Source organism: Dromiciops gliroides, chromosome 5 (assembly GCF_019393635.1).
Source record: "Dromiciops gliroides isolate mDroGli1 chromosome 5, mDroGli1.pri, whole genome shotgun sequence".
Lineage (NCBI taxonomy): Eukaryota > Metazoa > Chordata > Mammalia > Microbiotheria > Microbiotheriidae > Dromiciops > Dromiciops gliroides.
The window spans coordinates 208,562,314-208,576,107 of record NC_057865.1 but is presented as its reverse complement, the minus strand read 5'-3'; the positions used below and the strand labels follow the sequence as shown (position 1 = coordinate 208,576,107).

The window sequence follows — 13,794 nt, the reverse complement described above, 5'->3', positions numbered from 1 at the left end:
TTTCCAACATAGTTTATTTAGTATTGGAACTAATTGTTCTTTTTTTTTTCTTTTGGGCAGGGCAATGAGGGTTAAGTGACTTGCCCAAGGTCACACAGCTAGTGTCAAGTGTCTGAGGCCAGATTTGAAATTAGGTCTTCCTGAATCCAGGGCCAGTGCTTTATCCACTGCACCACCTAGCTGCCCCACTAATTGTTCTTTAATGTTTGGTAGAATTCCCTTGTGAATCCATTTGGCCCTGGGGATTTTTTTTAGGGAGTTCACTGATGGCTTTTTCAACTTCTTTTGCTAAAATATGGTTATATAAGTATTCTATTTTCTCTTCTGTTAATCTGGGTAATTTATATATAAATATTCCTCCATTTCACTTAGATTGTCAGATTTATTGCCCTTAGGCAAAATAGCCCTTAAAAATTACTTTAGTTTCCTCTTTATTGGTGGTTAATTCACTCTTTTAATTTTGATAATGGAAATTTGGTTTCCTTTTAAAAAAAAAAACAAATTAACCAATGGTTTCTCTATTATATTGTGGTTTTTTTTTCTCGTAAAACCAGCTACTAGAAATGGAAAATAATAAATGTTGGATAAGTTGTGGAAAAATTGGAACACTAATGCATTGTTGGTGGAGCTATGAACTGATCCAACCATTCTAGAGAGCAGTTTGGAACTATGGCCAAAGGGCTATAAAGCTGTGCATACCCTTTGACCGAGTAGGTCTTTTTTCCCAAAGAGATCATAAAAAAGGGAAAAGGACCCACATGTATAAAAATATTTATAGCTTCTCTTTTTGTGGTGGCAAGGAATTGGAAATTGAGGGGTTAGCCATCAATTGGGGAATGGCTGAACAAGTTGTGGTATATGAATGAAATGGAATACTATTGTGCTGTAAGAAACAATGAGCAGGCAGATTTCAGAGAAACCTGGAAGGACTTGCATGAACTGATGATGAGTGAGATAAGCAGAACCAGGAGAACATTGTACACAGTATGAACAACATTATGTGTTGATTCTTCTCAGCAATACAATGGTCCAAGATAGTTCCAAAGGACTCATGATGGAAAATGCTCTCCAAATCTAGAAAAAAAAGAACTGTGGAATCTAGATGCAGATTGGACCATATCATTTCTACTGGTTTGTTGTTTTTCTTTTTTGAGGTTTTTCCTTTTTGCTCTGATTCTTCTCTCATAACATGACTTATGCAGAAATATGTTTAATGTGATTGTACATATATAACATACATATATCAGATTACTTGCTGTCTTAGAAAGGCATGAGGGAGAGGAAGGAAGGAGAACAATTTGAGACTAGAAATCTTATAAAAACAAATGTTGAAAACTATCTCTAAATGTAACTGGAAAATAAAATATTTATATGGAAAAAAATTTTAAAAATAAAACCACCTACTACTTTTATTTATTCAAATGTTTTTACCTTTCAATTTTACTATTCTGTCCTTTGATTTTCATGATTTCCCATTTGGTCTTTAACTGGGGATTTTAAATTTGATCTTTTTTTCTAGCTTTTCTTTTGTGTGTCCAACTCATTGTTCTGATTGCTCTCTCTGTATTTTATTGATATAAACATTTAGAGATATAAATTTTCCCCTAAAAACAGCTTTGGCTGCATTCCATAAATATTGGTATGATGTGTCACTGTTTTCCTTTTATGAAATTATTGGTTGTTTTTGTGATCTGTTCTCTAACCCATTTATTCTTTATGATTAATTAATTGTTTCCAATTAATTTTTTTGTTTTGTTTGTTTTTTTGCAGGGCAATGAGTGTTAAGTGACTTGCCCAGGGTCACACAGCTAGTAAGTGTCAAGTGTCTGAGGCTGGATTTGACCTCAGGTCCTCCTGAATCCAGGGCCAGTGCTTTATCCAATTTTTAATCTATCTTTCCATGGTCTGTCACTAAGTGTAATTTTTATTGTATCATGATCTTAAAAGAATGCATTTAGTATTTCTCCCTTTTTGCATTTGATTGTGAGGTTTTTATGCCCTAATACATGCTTAGTTTTTGTGGAAGTACCCAATACCATGAGAAAAAGGTGTATTGTGCCTCTTCCCTCTTCTCCCAGTGTAATCCTCTCTTAGCCCTTAATTTTTTTATATCATTCCATCAAAGTCAACGTATACTTGTGCCCTGTATGTGCACTCCTTCTTACTGCCTTAATAAGGATACAGTTCTTATCTTCCCATGTAGAGATTTTTATTGCATCATGATCTAACCTTATTGAATATTAAGTGTTTTCTCTTACATGTTTTCCTTTTTATGCTTCTGTTGAGACTTGTATTTGAAAATCAGATATTCTGTTCAGCCCTAGTCTTTTCATTAGGAATGTTTGAAAGTCCCCAATTTCATTGTATGTATATATTTTTTTCTCTCTGAAAGATAATCTTTCAATTTTTTTTTTTTTAGTGAGGCAATTGGGGTTAAGTGACTTGCCCAAGGTCACACAGCTAGTAAGTGTAAAGTGTCTGAGGCCGGATTTGAACTCAGGTACTCCTGACTCCAGGGCCGGTGCTCTATCCACTGTGCCACCTAGCCGCCCCATAATCTTTCAATTTTGCTGGGTATTTGATTCTTGATTGCAATCCAAGCTCCTTTGCATTCCAGAATATCACATTCCATTCCCTCTGACTCTTTCATGTATCAGTTACTAAATCCTGTGTAATCCTGATTGTGACTCCTTGATAATTGAATTCTTTTGTTCTGGCTACTTCTTGTATTTTCTCCTTGACCAGTAAGTTCTGGAACTTGGCTATAATATTCCTGGGAGTTTTCATCTTGGGATCTCTTTCAGGAAGTGATTAGTGGATTCTTTCAGTTATTATTTTACCCTCTTGTCTAGGATACCAGAGCAGTTTTCCTTAATAATTTCTTGAATGATGTTGTCCAGGCTTTTTTTTGATCATGGATTTCAAGTATTCCAATTTTTTTTTTTTTGTGGGGCAATGACGGTTCAGTGACTTGCCCAGTGTCACACAGCTAATAAGTGTTGAGTGTCTGGGGCCAGATTCTTAAATTATCTCTCCTGGATCTATTTTCCAGGTCAGTTGTTTTTCCAGTGATGTATTTTACACTTTATTCTATTGTTTATTCTTCTGATTTTTTGGGGGGGGGGCAGGGCAATGAGGGTTAAGTGACTTGCACGGCTAGTAGATGTCAAGTGTCTGAGGCTGGATTTGAATTCAGGTTCTCCTGAATCTAGGGCTGGTGTTTTATTCACTGTGCCACCTAGCTGCCCCCTTTGAGTGATTCTTGATATCCCATTGAGACAGCTTCCATTTGCACAATTCTAATTTTTAAGAAATTATTTTTTTCAGTTAGCTTTTGTACCTCCTTTTCTTTTTGGCCAATTCTACTTTTGAAGGAGTTGTTTTCTTTTTCCATTTTGTGTGCTTCCAATTTATTGACTTTTTTTCATGATTCTCTTGCATTAATTCTCATTTCGTTGTCTAATTTTTCTTGTATGCTGTTATTTGAGTTTTAAAAACCTTTTTGAGTTATTCAAGGAGAACTTTTTGGGTTTGAGACCAATTCATATTTCTCTTTGAGGCTTCACATGTAGGCGTTTTTACATTGTTGTCCTCTTCTGAGTTTGTGTTTCGATCTTTACTGTCTCAACAATAGCTTTTTATGGTCAGTTTTGTTTTGTTTGCTCATTTTCTGGCCTACTTAATGATTTTTAAAGAGTTCAACAATTCTGCTCTTGGGATGGAGGGAGTACTGAATCAAGCTTCTTTTGTTAGAAGCCAGGGTGCTGGTCACCAGCTTTGGCTTTCTTCACTGGGGCTTCCGGATCTGGCAGCTTATCTGTTGTGCTTGGGTCACCTGTTCTTGTCCATTGGCTGGGCCTGGGCCTCCAGCCAGGCCTGACTATTAGCCTGCTGCATTGGGGCTGGAGGCCCCTCATGTGGTCCACTGTTCCACTTCCCTGTTGATTTGGACTGAATGCTTCTCCTTCTGATCTGTGCAGGGGCTAGAGGTCTTTCCAGCTTGATTGCCCTGGTACTGCTTGCACTGGGCTGTGCTCTCCAAGTGAGACAGACCTCTCTTACAATCCTTCTAAGTTTTATTGGGTTGGAAAATTGTTTTATCCTACCCTTTTATTGGTTCTGTCACTCCAGAATTAGTTTTGAAGCTTGATTTAAAGTTCTTCAAGGAAAATTGTGGAGATCTCAGGCAACTTCCTGCCTTTTCTCTGCCATCTTGGCTCCTCCTCTATTATACAATTTTCAAAAGTATATCCAGTAAAGATTCATGGTTTTGTATGTAGTCCTTTTTATATTACTCAATGTATATGGAAATTCTCTCAGTTCAAATAAAAGATTTTTTTTTAAAAGAGAATTGTGCCTTACATGTTAAGGGTGAAAGACAATGGATTTTTCTCTACCTTTCCTCTTGCCCCTATCAGCCATGAGAGGAGAGAGAGAGACAGAGAGAAAGAAATGACTGTGGGAAATGGTTTCTATGATTTCCAATTGCCAGACCACCAGAGTCCAGGGCTAAACCTACATGAGGCTTGGCAGTCTAGCTCCTCCTCTCAAGCAGCTCATAATCAACATGCCGGTTAGGAAGCCCTCGCCTCCACCTTCGTATGGGGCTGGGGGCGGAGGGTCGTACATTTATGGGGAGCGGAGTGTTGCTGTGGCAGCCAGGCTGACTCCCATCCGGCACTGAGGTAGCGTCGCCCTGGCTTTCCTGGGCTGCAGCCTGGCCCTTCGGCAGCGGAAAGGGGAAGAGGGCGGAGGGAGGAAGGAGAGGGAGGAGGAACTTGTGGCTGCGACTGCGCACTGGGGCTCAGCTATCAGTTCCTCAAAGCAGGGCGCCCGGCAGCCGCAAGAGAGGCAGCCACAGCGGCCACTGTGGGCCGGCGGTAGCTGGAGGAAAACATGCGGCGTTACCTGCGGGTGTTAGTCCTCTGCCTGGGCTGCGGCTTTTGCTCGTTGCTTTATGCCCTCAACCAACTCGCTGTGTCCTTGGAGGAAGAAGAAACCGGTGGTGGCGGGAAACTGAAGGCCGCAGCTGCTTCCTGGCTCACTGTTAGCGGACGTGTAGTTGGTAAAGGGGCGCGAAGTGTAGGCCCCAAGGAGCACCCCAGCTGGTCGGACAGGTAGACTGTTTACTTTTTCTTGTGTCGAGATACCCCGCAGTCTAGAAGACTGGAGGGAAGCGCTGCCTCATTAATTGGGCCCGGGCAGGTATTTGGTTGCGCCCTGCCCCAGTGTCCCTTTTATTCCGTTCCTCCGGGGCGGTACTGCAGCTTTACCGCTTCTTCTCCGCCCCGCCGCATATCCCAGCCACTGAACTTCAGCCTCAGAGTTCTCTCCTTGGCTTTAGTGTTGTCAGCCTTTTCTGCCCAGATCTCTGTGCTTCTTTCTCTGTGATATGTAACTAGTTAAAACAGAGCTCCCAATTTGTAGTAGGTGATTTTCATGGGTGTGTCACGTAATTAAAAGGGATCCGGTAGAAGCAGTTTTCTTGTCCTATCTAGTTTAAAATTTTTCATAAATCAACTGAACCTGACATTTTAAAATACAAGATAGAGACTGTCCCTCGGATTCCCAAGTTTTTTTTTTTTGGTTAAGATTTTCGAATTTAGGCCTCTTTCAGTAATTCTACTAAATCTGGATGTTTATACCTATTTTTGTGCTGCTGTTGCAGTTGTGAGTTTAGTAATTATCCCGATTTTAAAAAGGCCTACTGGTGTTGAAAACCAAAATAATCCACACAATCACGGAAGCTCACCAGTGAATTTTTAAAAATGTATTTTAAAGATAGATTGTGTTTTGTCAATGCTTTACAACTTGTCATATTTGGAATTAACTGGAGAATTTTTAAGCCAAAATTATCACCTATTCTCTATTATAACTGAACCAATGTTTATCCAGAAAGAATTTAATTAAGCCATATGCTGATTGGTCTTTTGCATCAATCTCTTGAATGATGGAGAATAATCTCCTAGATGGGGAGAAGAGTATCCATGAAGAAGCTAAGCAACTCTTTTGTCTGGTGAATTCCTAAGACATCTAAGACCTCCTTCCTTAGAAATACAAAAATCACATCTAAAATTAAAGACATGACTTTAGAACCTGTAGTACTTGAGGGTACTTTGTGCAGATCTAAATATTATGAGAAATGACATTTGGAAGTTGTATAAAATTTTGCAATTATTTATATTACAAAAGAAATTAGACTGTTGGAGAATGAAAATGAAATACTATTAAAACAGAAAATAATGTTGCATTAAAATTTGGTAGCAAAGTATTCTCCAATATCAGCCATTTTATCTTGTAATTCAATTTGCAGTACACAGTGCCAATTAAGAATTATTTGAATTATTTGAAACGTAAAAATAAAGCTCCTATAATAAACAGTAATTAGTTTATTGAACTGTTAGTGAAATCTTTAATTTAGTATGTAAGAATAGTACTAACTACTATGAAGAATAGAGTCACTTTTAACTAGTTTAGCCTTTGTTATAAATGAAGACACTCATTTTTTACTTTTGGATCTCCATGATAGACCTGATAGAATTTGATGGAGAATGAAGATATTTAAACATGAAATTTTTACAATTGTGAATGAACCCTTTGACTCAGACTTTAGGTTTGTTACATAGATTTGTTACAGAGGTGTTTTTTTTATACATAGGTTTGTTACATATGGTTACAGAATAAAATCACTTACACAGTAAAATCAAATAGAAAATACAGGATAAAAAATGAATTCTGGGGGCAGCTAGATGGTGCACTGGCCCTGGATTCAGGAGGAGTTGAGTTCAAATCTGGCCTCAGACACTTGACACTTATTAGCTGTGTGATCCTAGGCCAGTTACTTAACCCTCATTGCCCTGCCAAAAAGAAAAGAAATGAATTCTCACATTATGCCAGTTACATACTTATCAATGTTTGATAAATGCTTGAAGGTACAAAGTTCACAGGACTAAATGAAATGGCCCTTTTGAGAGAAGGGCAGAAGAAAACAAATGTGGTTCTTTTTTTTTTAGTAATAATAATAATAAACATTTTCATTTAAAGTTTTTGAATTCCAAATTCTATCCCTCCTTCCTTCCCTCCCCTCACCCTCGTTGAGACAGTAAGCAATCAGATATAGGTTATACATGTGCAATTATGTAAAACATTGCCATATTAGTCATTTTGTACAAGAAAATTTGAATAAATAAAAAATGAAAGAAAGTGAAAAATAGCATACTTCAGTCTGTTCAATCAGTATCAGTTCTTTCTTTGGAAGTGGATCCTTGTATTGCTGAGAAGAGCAATTCTTTATCAAAAAGTATTACTGTCACTGTTCACATTATTCTCCTGGTTCTGATCACTTCACTGTACATGTTCATGTAAATCTTTCCAGGTTTTTCTGAAATCATCCTGCTTGTCATTTCTTATAGCACAGTAATATTCCATTACAATCATATGCCACAGTTTGTTTAATGATTCCCCAATTGATGGGCATCCCTTTGATTTCCAATTCTTAGCCACCACAAAAAGAGCTGCTATAAATATTTTTGTACAAATAGGTCTTTTTCTCTTTTTGGGGATGTCTTTGGGATATAAATGTAGCAGTGGTATTGTTGGATCAAAGGGTATGCACAGTTTTATAAGCCTTTAGGCATAATTCCAAATTGCTCTCCAGAATGGTTGGAACCATCAGAGTGATTCTTTTTAAATTTATTTTAAAATTATTTATTTATTTATTTTTTTAGTGAGGCAGTTGGGGTTAAGTGACTTGCCCAGGGTCACACAGCTAGTGTTAAGTGTCTGAGGCCAGATTTGAATTCAGGTCCTCCTGACTCCAGGGCTGGTGCTCTATCCACTGTGCCACCTAGCTGCCCCTAGAGTGATTATAGCAAAGAATAAAAGAGGAGAAGAAAAGGCAGGTTAACAATACTAATCAACACTTCAGCCATGACTGACAGCATAGGCAGTATCCTTTATCCATAGTCCTTCATACCTGCATTGTCATATCTCTTTTTTTGGGGAGCAAGCTTGGTCATTATAACTATATACAGAATCATAGAATTTGAGAGTTGAAGGGGACCTCAGAGCACATTTAGTCCAACCTATACACAAAAAGAATCTCCAGTATAATATACCTAACAAGTCCAGCCTCAAAGCTAATGTATATCCATATATTGTGTTTGATTGATTGTTTTGTTGTTTTTCCATTGATTTTGTTGCTATTGTTTTCTTAGTTATGTTTACTTGATTTTGTTTTGATTCATAGAAGTATTCCTATGCCTCCATCTTCTTCATATTCATAGTTTCTTATAGTACAGTAGTATTCTATTATATTCATGTACTATTGTGTTTACTACTTAATTATTTTTTTAAAGCATTTAATTTGATTAGAGGTTGCTGGTGGCTTGGTGCACTAAGTGCTGCGCCTGGAATCAAGAAGACCTGAGTTCAAATTAGATCTCAGACACTACCTGTGTGAACCATTGCAGTCAGTTAACTTCTGTTCATCTCAGTTTCCTCAACTGTCAAATGGGGATAATAGTGGCACCTATTTCATAGGGTTATGAGGATTAAATGGAATTTTTGTAAAAATATTTATTATAATGCTGTCACATAATAGGTACTACATAAATGCTCATTTTCTTCCCTTTCCCAATAAAGCAAAATTCTACGTTATAGGCTCTTGTGGACTGATAACCTTCCCCATGAAAGTCACAGTTCATCTTTTTAGTACTAATAATGTTGCTGTATAGCAGTGAGATGTGAAATACCACTGACTCTGAACAAATAAAAATTAATATTCCCAGAACACAATGGAAAGGAGCATGGTGGATGTGAGTTGGCTGCAACACAACTACTGAGAAACTCTAAAGAACAGGAGTAAAATATTGGAGGGATTACAAATGGACAACCAGAGTGTTCTTCAGAAATCGCAGAAGGCATAAAGCACATTGGGTGTACTTCATGTGGTGAATTTTTTTGGGGGGGTGGGGAATGTGGACAAGAATTGTATAGAGTAGACAGTCATGGATGGGTTGTATTCTGCATCTTTGAGTTGATGTATCTATTTGAGTATTTGTGTCCCCTAACTCATTTAACAATTTCCATAATTGAATGCCATCTGATTTATTTCCAGATCTTTGTTGTTGCAAAAAAGTCCCATAAATATTTCTGTCTCTCTCTGTCTCTGGCTGTTTGTCTCTGTCACTCTCTCTGTCTTTCTTGTTGTTTTTATAATTTACTTCCTTGGGTCACAAGATAGTGGGATTTCCGCAAAGGGTATGGTCACTTTAGTCAATTTCTTAGCACAATTCCAAATTGTTTTCTAAAAGGGCTAAACAAGTTCACAGCTTCACCAACAGAACATTGATCTACTTGTTTTTCCACAACCCCTATTCCCATCTTTTGGCATCTTTGCCATTATATTGGATGTGAGATGAAACCTCAGTTGTGGTTTGCCTTTTTCTTAACTATTATTTATTTGGGTTTCATACGGTTGTTACTCTGTAGCCTTTTGAGAATGGTTTGTTCATATATTTTGAGCACTGTTACTTATATATTGGTTGGTTGTTTTGTTCTAGAAGAGGACCAAAATGACATTACTGCATTAGAGTCATGCCACTATATGGCTGAATAGACCAATATGAGTTTAGAAGGCTGGGTTGGGCACAAATAGTGTAAACATTTGGAAAGAATATATTTCTAAATTTGTGCCTCTCACATTTCTTTTGAGCTACTGTAATTCTGTTTCACTCATAGAGCACAGTGCCTTCTTTGATGAAGGTATGCCATGCTGTGTGGTCCTTTGCCCCACTTTCACACAATATCACACAATTGACTCCACGGTTCTTCAGAGAAACCTTGACCTATGTATCTTGGATATTCAAGAGAACCTTATTGGATATATTTTTTTACCCAATCAACATTTCCCTTTTTATATTAGTTGCATTGATTTTTTTTATGTAAAAGCTTTTCAGTTTCATGTGATCAAAATAATTTATTTTCTTTTCTTACTACCTCTCTTTTTTTTTGGCGGGGGTGGGGGGGTGGGGGTTGGGGTGGGGGGGTGGGTTTAAGAACTGATCTCCTAGGGCGCAGTGTGGCGCAGTGAATAAAGCACCGGCCCTGGATTCAGGAGGACATGAGTTCAAATGTGGCCTCAGACACTTGACACTGACTCAGACACTTGACACTTACTAGCTGTGTGACCCTGGGCAAGTCACTTAACCCTCATTGCCCCGCAAAAAACCAAAACAAAAACAAAAAAAAGAACTGACCTCCTAACCTTAACTGTGAAAAGGTCCATGATCTGCTTATCTTCCAATTTTTTCTTCTAATTTATCTTTAATATTCAAGTCCTGTCCATTTTTAGTTTATTGTTGTATGTGGTACAAGATTGTTGTCTAAGCCCAATATCTTCCAGACTGTTTTCCAGTTTTCCCAGCTATTCTTGTCAACTATGAAGCTCTTTCCTATGTAATTTCTCTTTTTGGTTTTATTGAGCCCTGGGTTAATGAACTTCAATTACCTTTTGATTTTTCCTTTAAATAGTATGCATTTAGTCAAGTTGTGATAAGCTACTTTCAGTAAAACCTTTTTACTTCTTAATAGAGTAAATTAAATAATGAGAGAAACAAATATACACAGAGATATTAAAATTATGTTAATTCAACACTTATTATTGCCCTTTAAGTACAAAGTATTGTCCTAAGTTAGTTATGTAGATACAAATATAAAAGCATAAGAATAACTTTTTGGGGGGTATTTTGTTTTTGATTGACTTTGTGATTTCATTGATATAGGGAACTTCAGGTGAGAAAACCTCTATCTTTTGGAGGGGATATGGGAAAGCTGGGACGCTAATCCACTATTGGTGGAGTTGTGAAAAGATCCAACCATTCTAGAGAACAATTTGGAACTATGTGCAAAGGGCTATAGAACTGTGCATACCCTTTGATCCAGCAATAACACTACTACATTTATATCCCAAAGAGCAAAAGACCTATTTGGTTTTTGTTTTTTTTTAAGTGAGGCAATTGGGGTTAAGTGACTTGCCCAGGGTCACACAGCTAGTAAGTGTTAAGTGTCTGAGGTTGGATTTGAACTCAGGTACTCCTGACTCCAGGGCCGGTGCTCTATCCACTGCGCCACCTAGCTGCCCCGAAAAATATTGTACAAAAATATTTATAGCAGCTCTTTTTTTGGTGGCTAAGAATTGGAAATCCAAGGGATAATCAAAGGGATGCCCATCAATTGGGGAATCACTAATCAAGCTGTGGCATATGATGGTGATGGAATGTTATTATGCTATAAGAAATGACAAGCAGGATGATTTCAGAAAAGCCTAGAAAGACTTGTATGAACTGATGTATAGTGAAGTAAGCAGATGAAGAACTGTAAATGATTGTTCTCAACAATACAATGATCCAAGACAATCCCAAAAGACTATTGATGAAACATACCATTGACCTTCAAAGAAAGAACTGACATTGATTGAGTACAGACTGAAGCATGCTATTTTTCACTTTCTTTCATTTTTCCTTTTATTCAAGTTTTCTTGTACATATTGACTAATATGGTAATGTTTTACATGATCATACATGTATATCCCATATCTGCTTGCTTACCACCTCAGGGAGGATGGGAAAGAGGGATAAAAATTGGAACTCAAACCAAAAATAAAAATATTTATTACAAGCAAAAAATATGCTCCAATTCATTTATAATAAGAAGAATGCAAATCAAACAACTCAAAAATTACAACCATTTTGGAAGAGTTGTGGTTAGGTGCATTAATATATTGTTAGTAGAGTTCTGAAGTGGTATGAACATTTTGTAAAGTAATTTAGAATTAAACAGCCAAAGTAGCTAAAATGTTCATACCTTTTCAATCAGAGACTCTGTTACTGATCTTATACCTCAAAGGAGTCTGTTGGCAAGAAATAATTCCATACATATACCAAAATATTATAATAGGACTTTTTTTTGTGATAGCTAAGAATTGGAAACAAAGGAGATTCCCATTCATTGGAAAATGGCTAAACAAATTGTGATACATGAATGTAATGGAATACTACTGTAGTGTAAAAAACAATACATGTGATTAATTCAAAAAATCATGGAAAGATCTGTATTAATTGATGCAGAGTGAAGTAAGCAGGGCTAGGAAATCAATATGCACAGTAACTACAATGTAAATTAAAAAATGATGCCCAAAAAATCAAGAGTAAATGTAACAGAATTATAAAGTTCAACAGGGGCTTGAATGAAGAGATGTGAAGACATCCCCTACCTTTGTGGAGAGAGGAGGACCACATACATACTTTGTATATCTTTTTGTACTTTCTTCTTTCTTTTGTTTTTGGTGGGGCAATGAGGGTTAAGTGACTTGCCCAGGGTCACACAGCTAGTAAGTGTCAAGTGTCTGAGGCCAGATTTGAACTCAGGTACTCCTGAATCCTGCGCCACCTAGCTGCCCATTTTTGTATTTTCTTGATGGATTGACCAATTATGTTGATTTTATTCCCCTTGGTATAAACCCTACCCTGGGGGGAAGTCTTTCAGTGAGGGGTAAGAAGAGGGATATAAGAAACAGAAAACATAAGTAAAAAGTATTTTTATAAAATACCGCATTTGTGTCATAGAAAGAATAAGATCTTTTTTCCTATTTTAGCAAACAGCTTATACAATATTGGGATTACTTGTTCTTTGATTTTTTGATACAATCCCCCTTTTATGTATGTGGTCCTTGAATTTTTGGGGGAGGTGGTCAGAAGGGTTTTTTTTTTTACTAGTTCAATTTTTCTGAGATTGGATTATTTAAATTTTCCTTTGTAAACTTCAGTAGTTTAAATTTTTCATAGCAGATCATTTTATTTAAGTTGACAGTTTTGTTGTCAAATAGGCAAAATAGGTTCTAATAATTGTTTTTTGTGAATTCTACTTTAAAAATTTGCAATGCTCGGGGCAGCTAGATGGTGCAGTGGATAGAGCACGGGCCCTGGATTCAGGAATACCTGAGTTCGAATCCGGCCTCAGACATTTAACACTAGCTGTGTGACCCTGGGCAAGTCACTTAACCCCAATTGCCTCACCCCCCCCCCAAAAAAAAGGAGAGATTTTAGGGGCAGCTAGGTGGCGCAGTGGATAGAGCACCGGCCCTGGTTGCCTCACTAAAAAAAAAAAAAATTGCAATGCTGGTTGCACATGAATAACCCATATCTGATTACTTGCTGCCTCAGGGAGGAAGGAGGGGAGGGTGGAAAGGAGGGATAAAATTTGGAACTCAAAACTATAAATAAAAATGTTTATTAGTTAAAAAAAATAAAGTTAGAAGAGCTAAAAAATTTTTTTGCAATGCTACCAATCTTTTTTAATAAGACTTGATAATATTTTATTGATTTCTTTGATTTCAAAAAATCTTACAGGTTTTTTATCCACTCAATTTTTTTTCTTTTAATTTTGTCAATCTCTTTGATTTTCAGAATTTTCATTTGGGTGCTTAATTAGGTTTTAAAGAATTTGTTTGCTTTCTAATTTTTTTTCATAGTTACATGCCCAGTTTGTTGATCTCTTCCTTCTCATGTGTTCACTTCCAGATTGCTTTAACTGTATCCCCAAAATTTTGCTCTGTCATCTCCTTGTTCTTATTTCCTTTGATGAAATTTTCTCTTGTTCCTATGATTTGTTCTTTGATTCATAGATTCTTTAGTATTAAATTATTTAGTCTCCAGTTTCTTTAAGTGCTTATTATTGGATACTGTTTTCATTTTCTTCTGGTTGTTAAATGTTGTTCAGTTACATTTGTTCTTA

General features: G+C 36.9%; 1 protein-coding gene across 2 annotated transcripts in view; it reads left to right on the top strand.

Annotated features, from left to right (window-relative positions):
* The first annotated feature begins 4,814 nt into the window (after positions 1-4,814).
* Positions 4,815-13,794, top strand: part of GXYLT1 (glucoside xylosyltransferase 1) — a 71,207-nt gene continuing 62,227 nt past the window's right edge. For both annotated transcript variants that reach the window (XM_043968643.1, XM_043968642.1), the window contains exon 1: positions 4,815-5,117. In XM_043968643.1, coding sequence (XP_043824578.1) covers positions 4,897-5,117 — 221 coding nt within the window. In that variant the 5' untranslated portion in view covers positions 4,815-4,896. The remainder of the gene's footprint in view (positions 5,118-13,794) is intronic.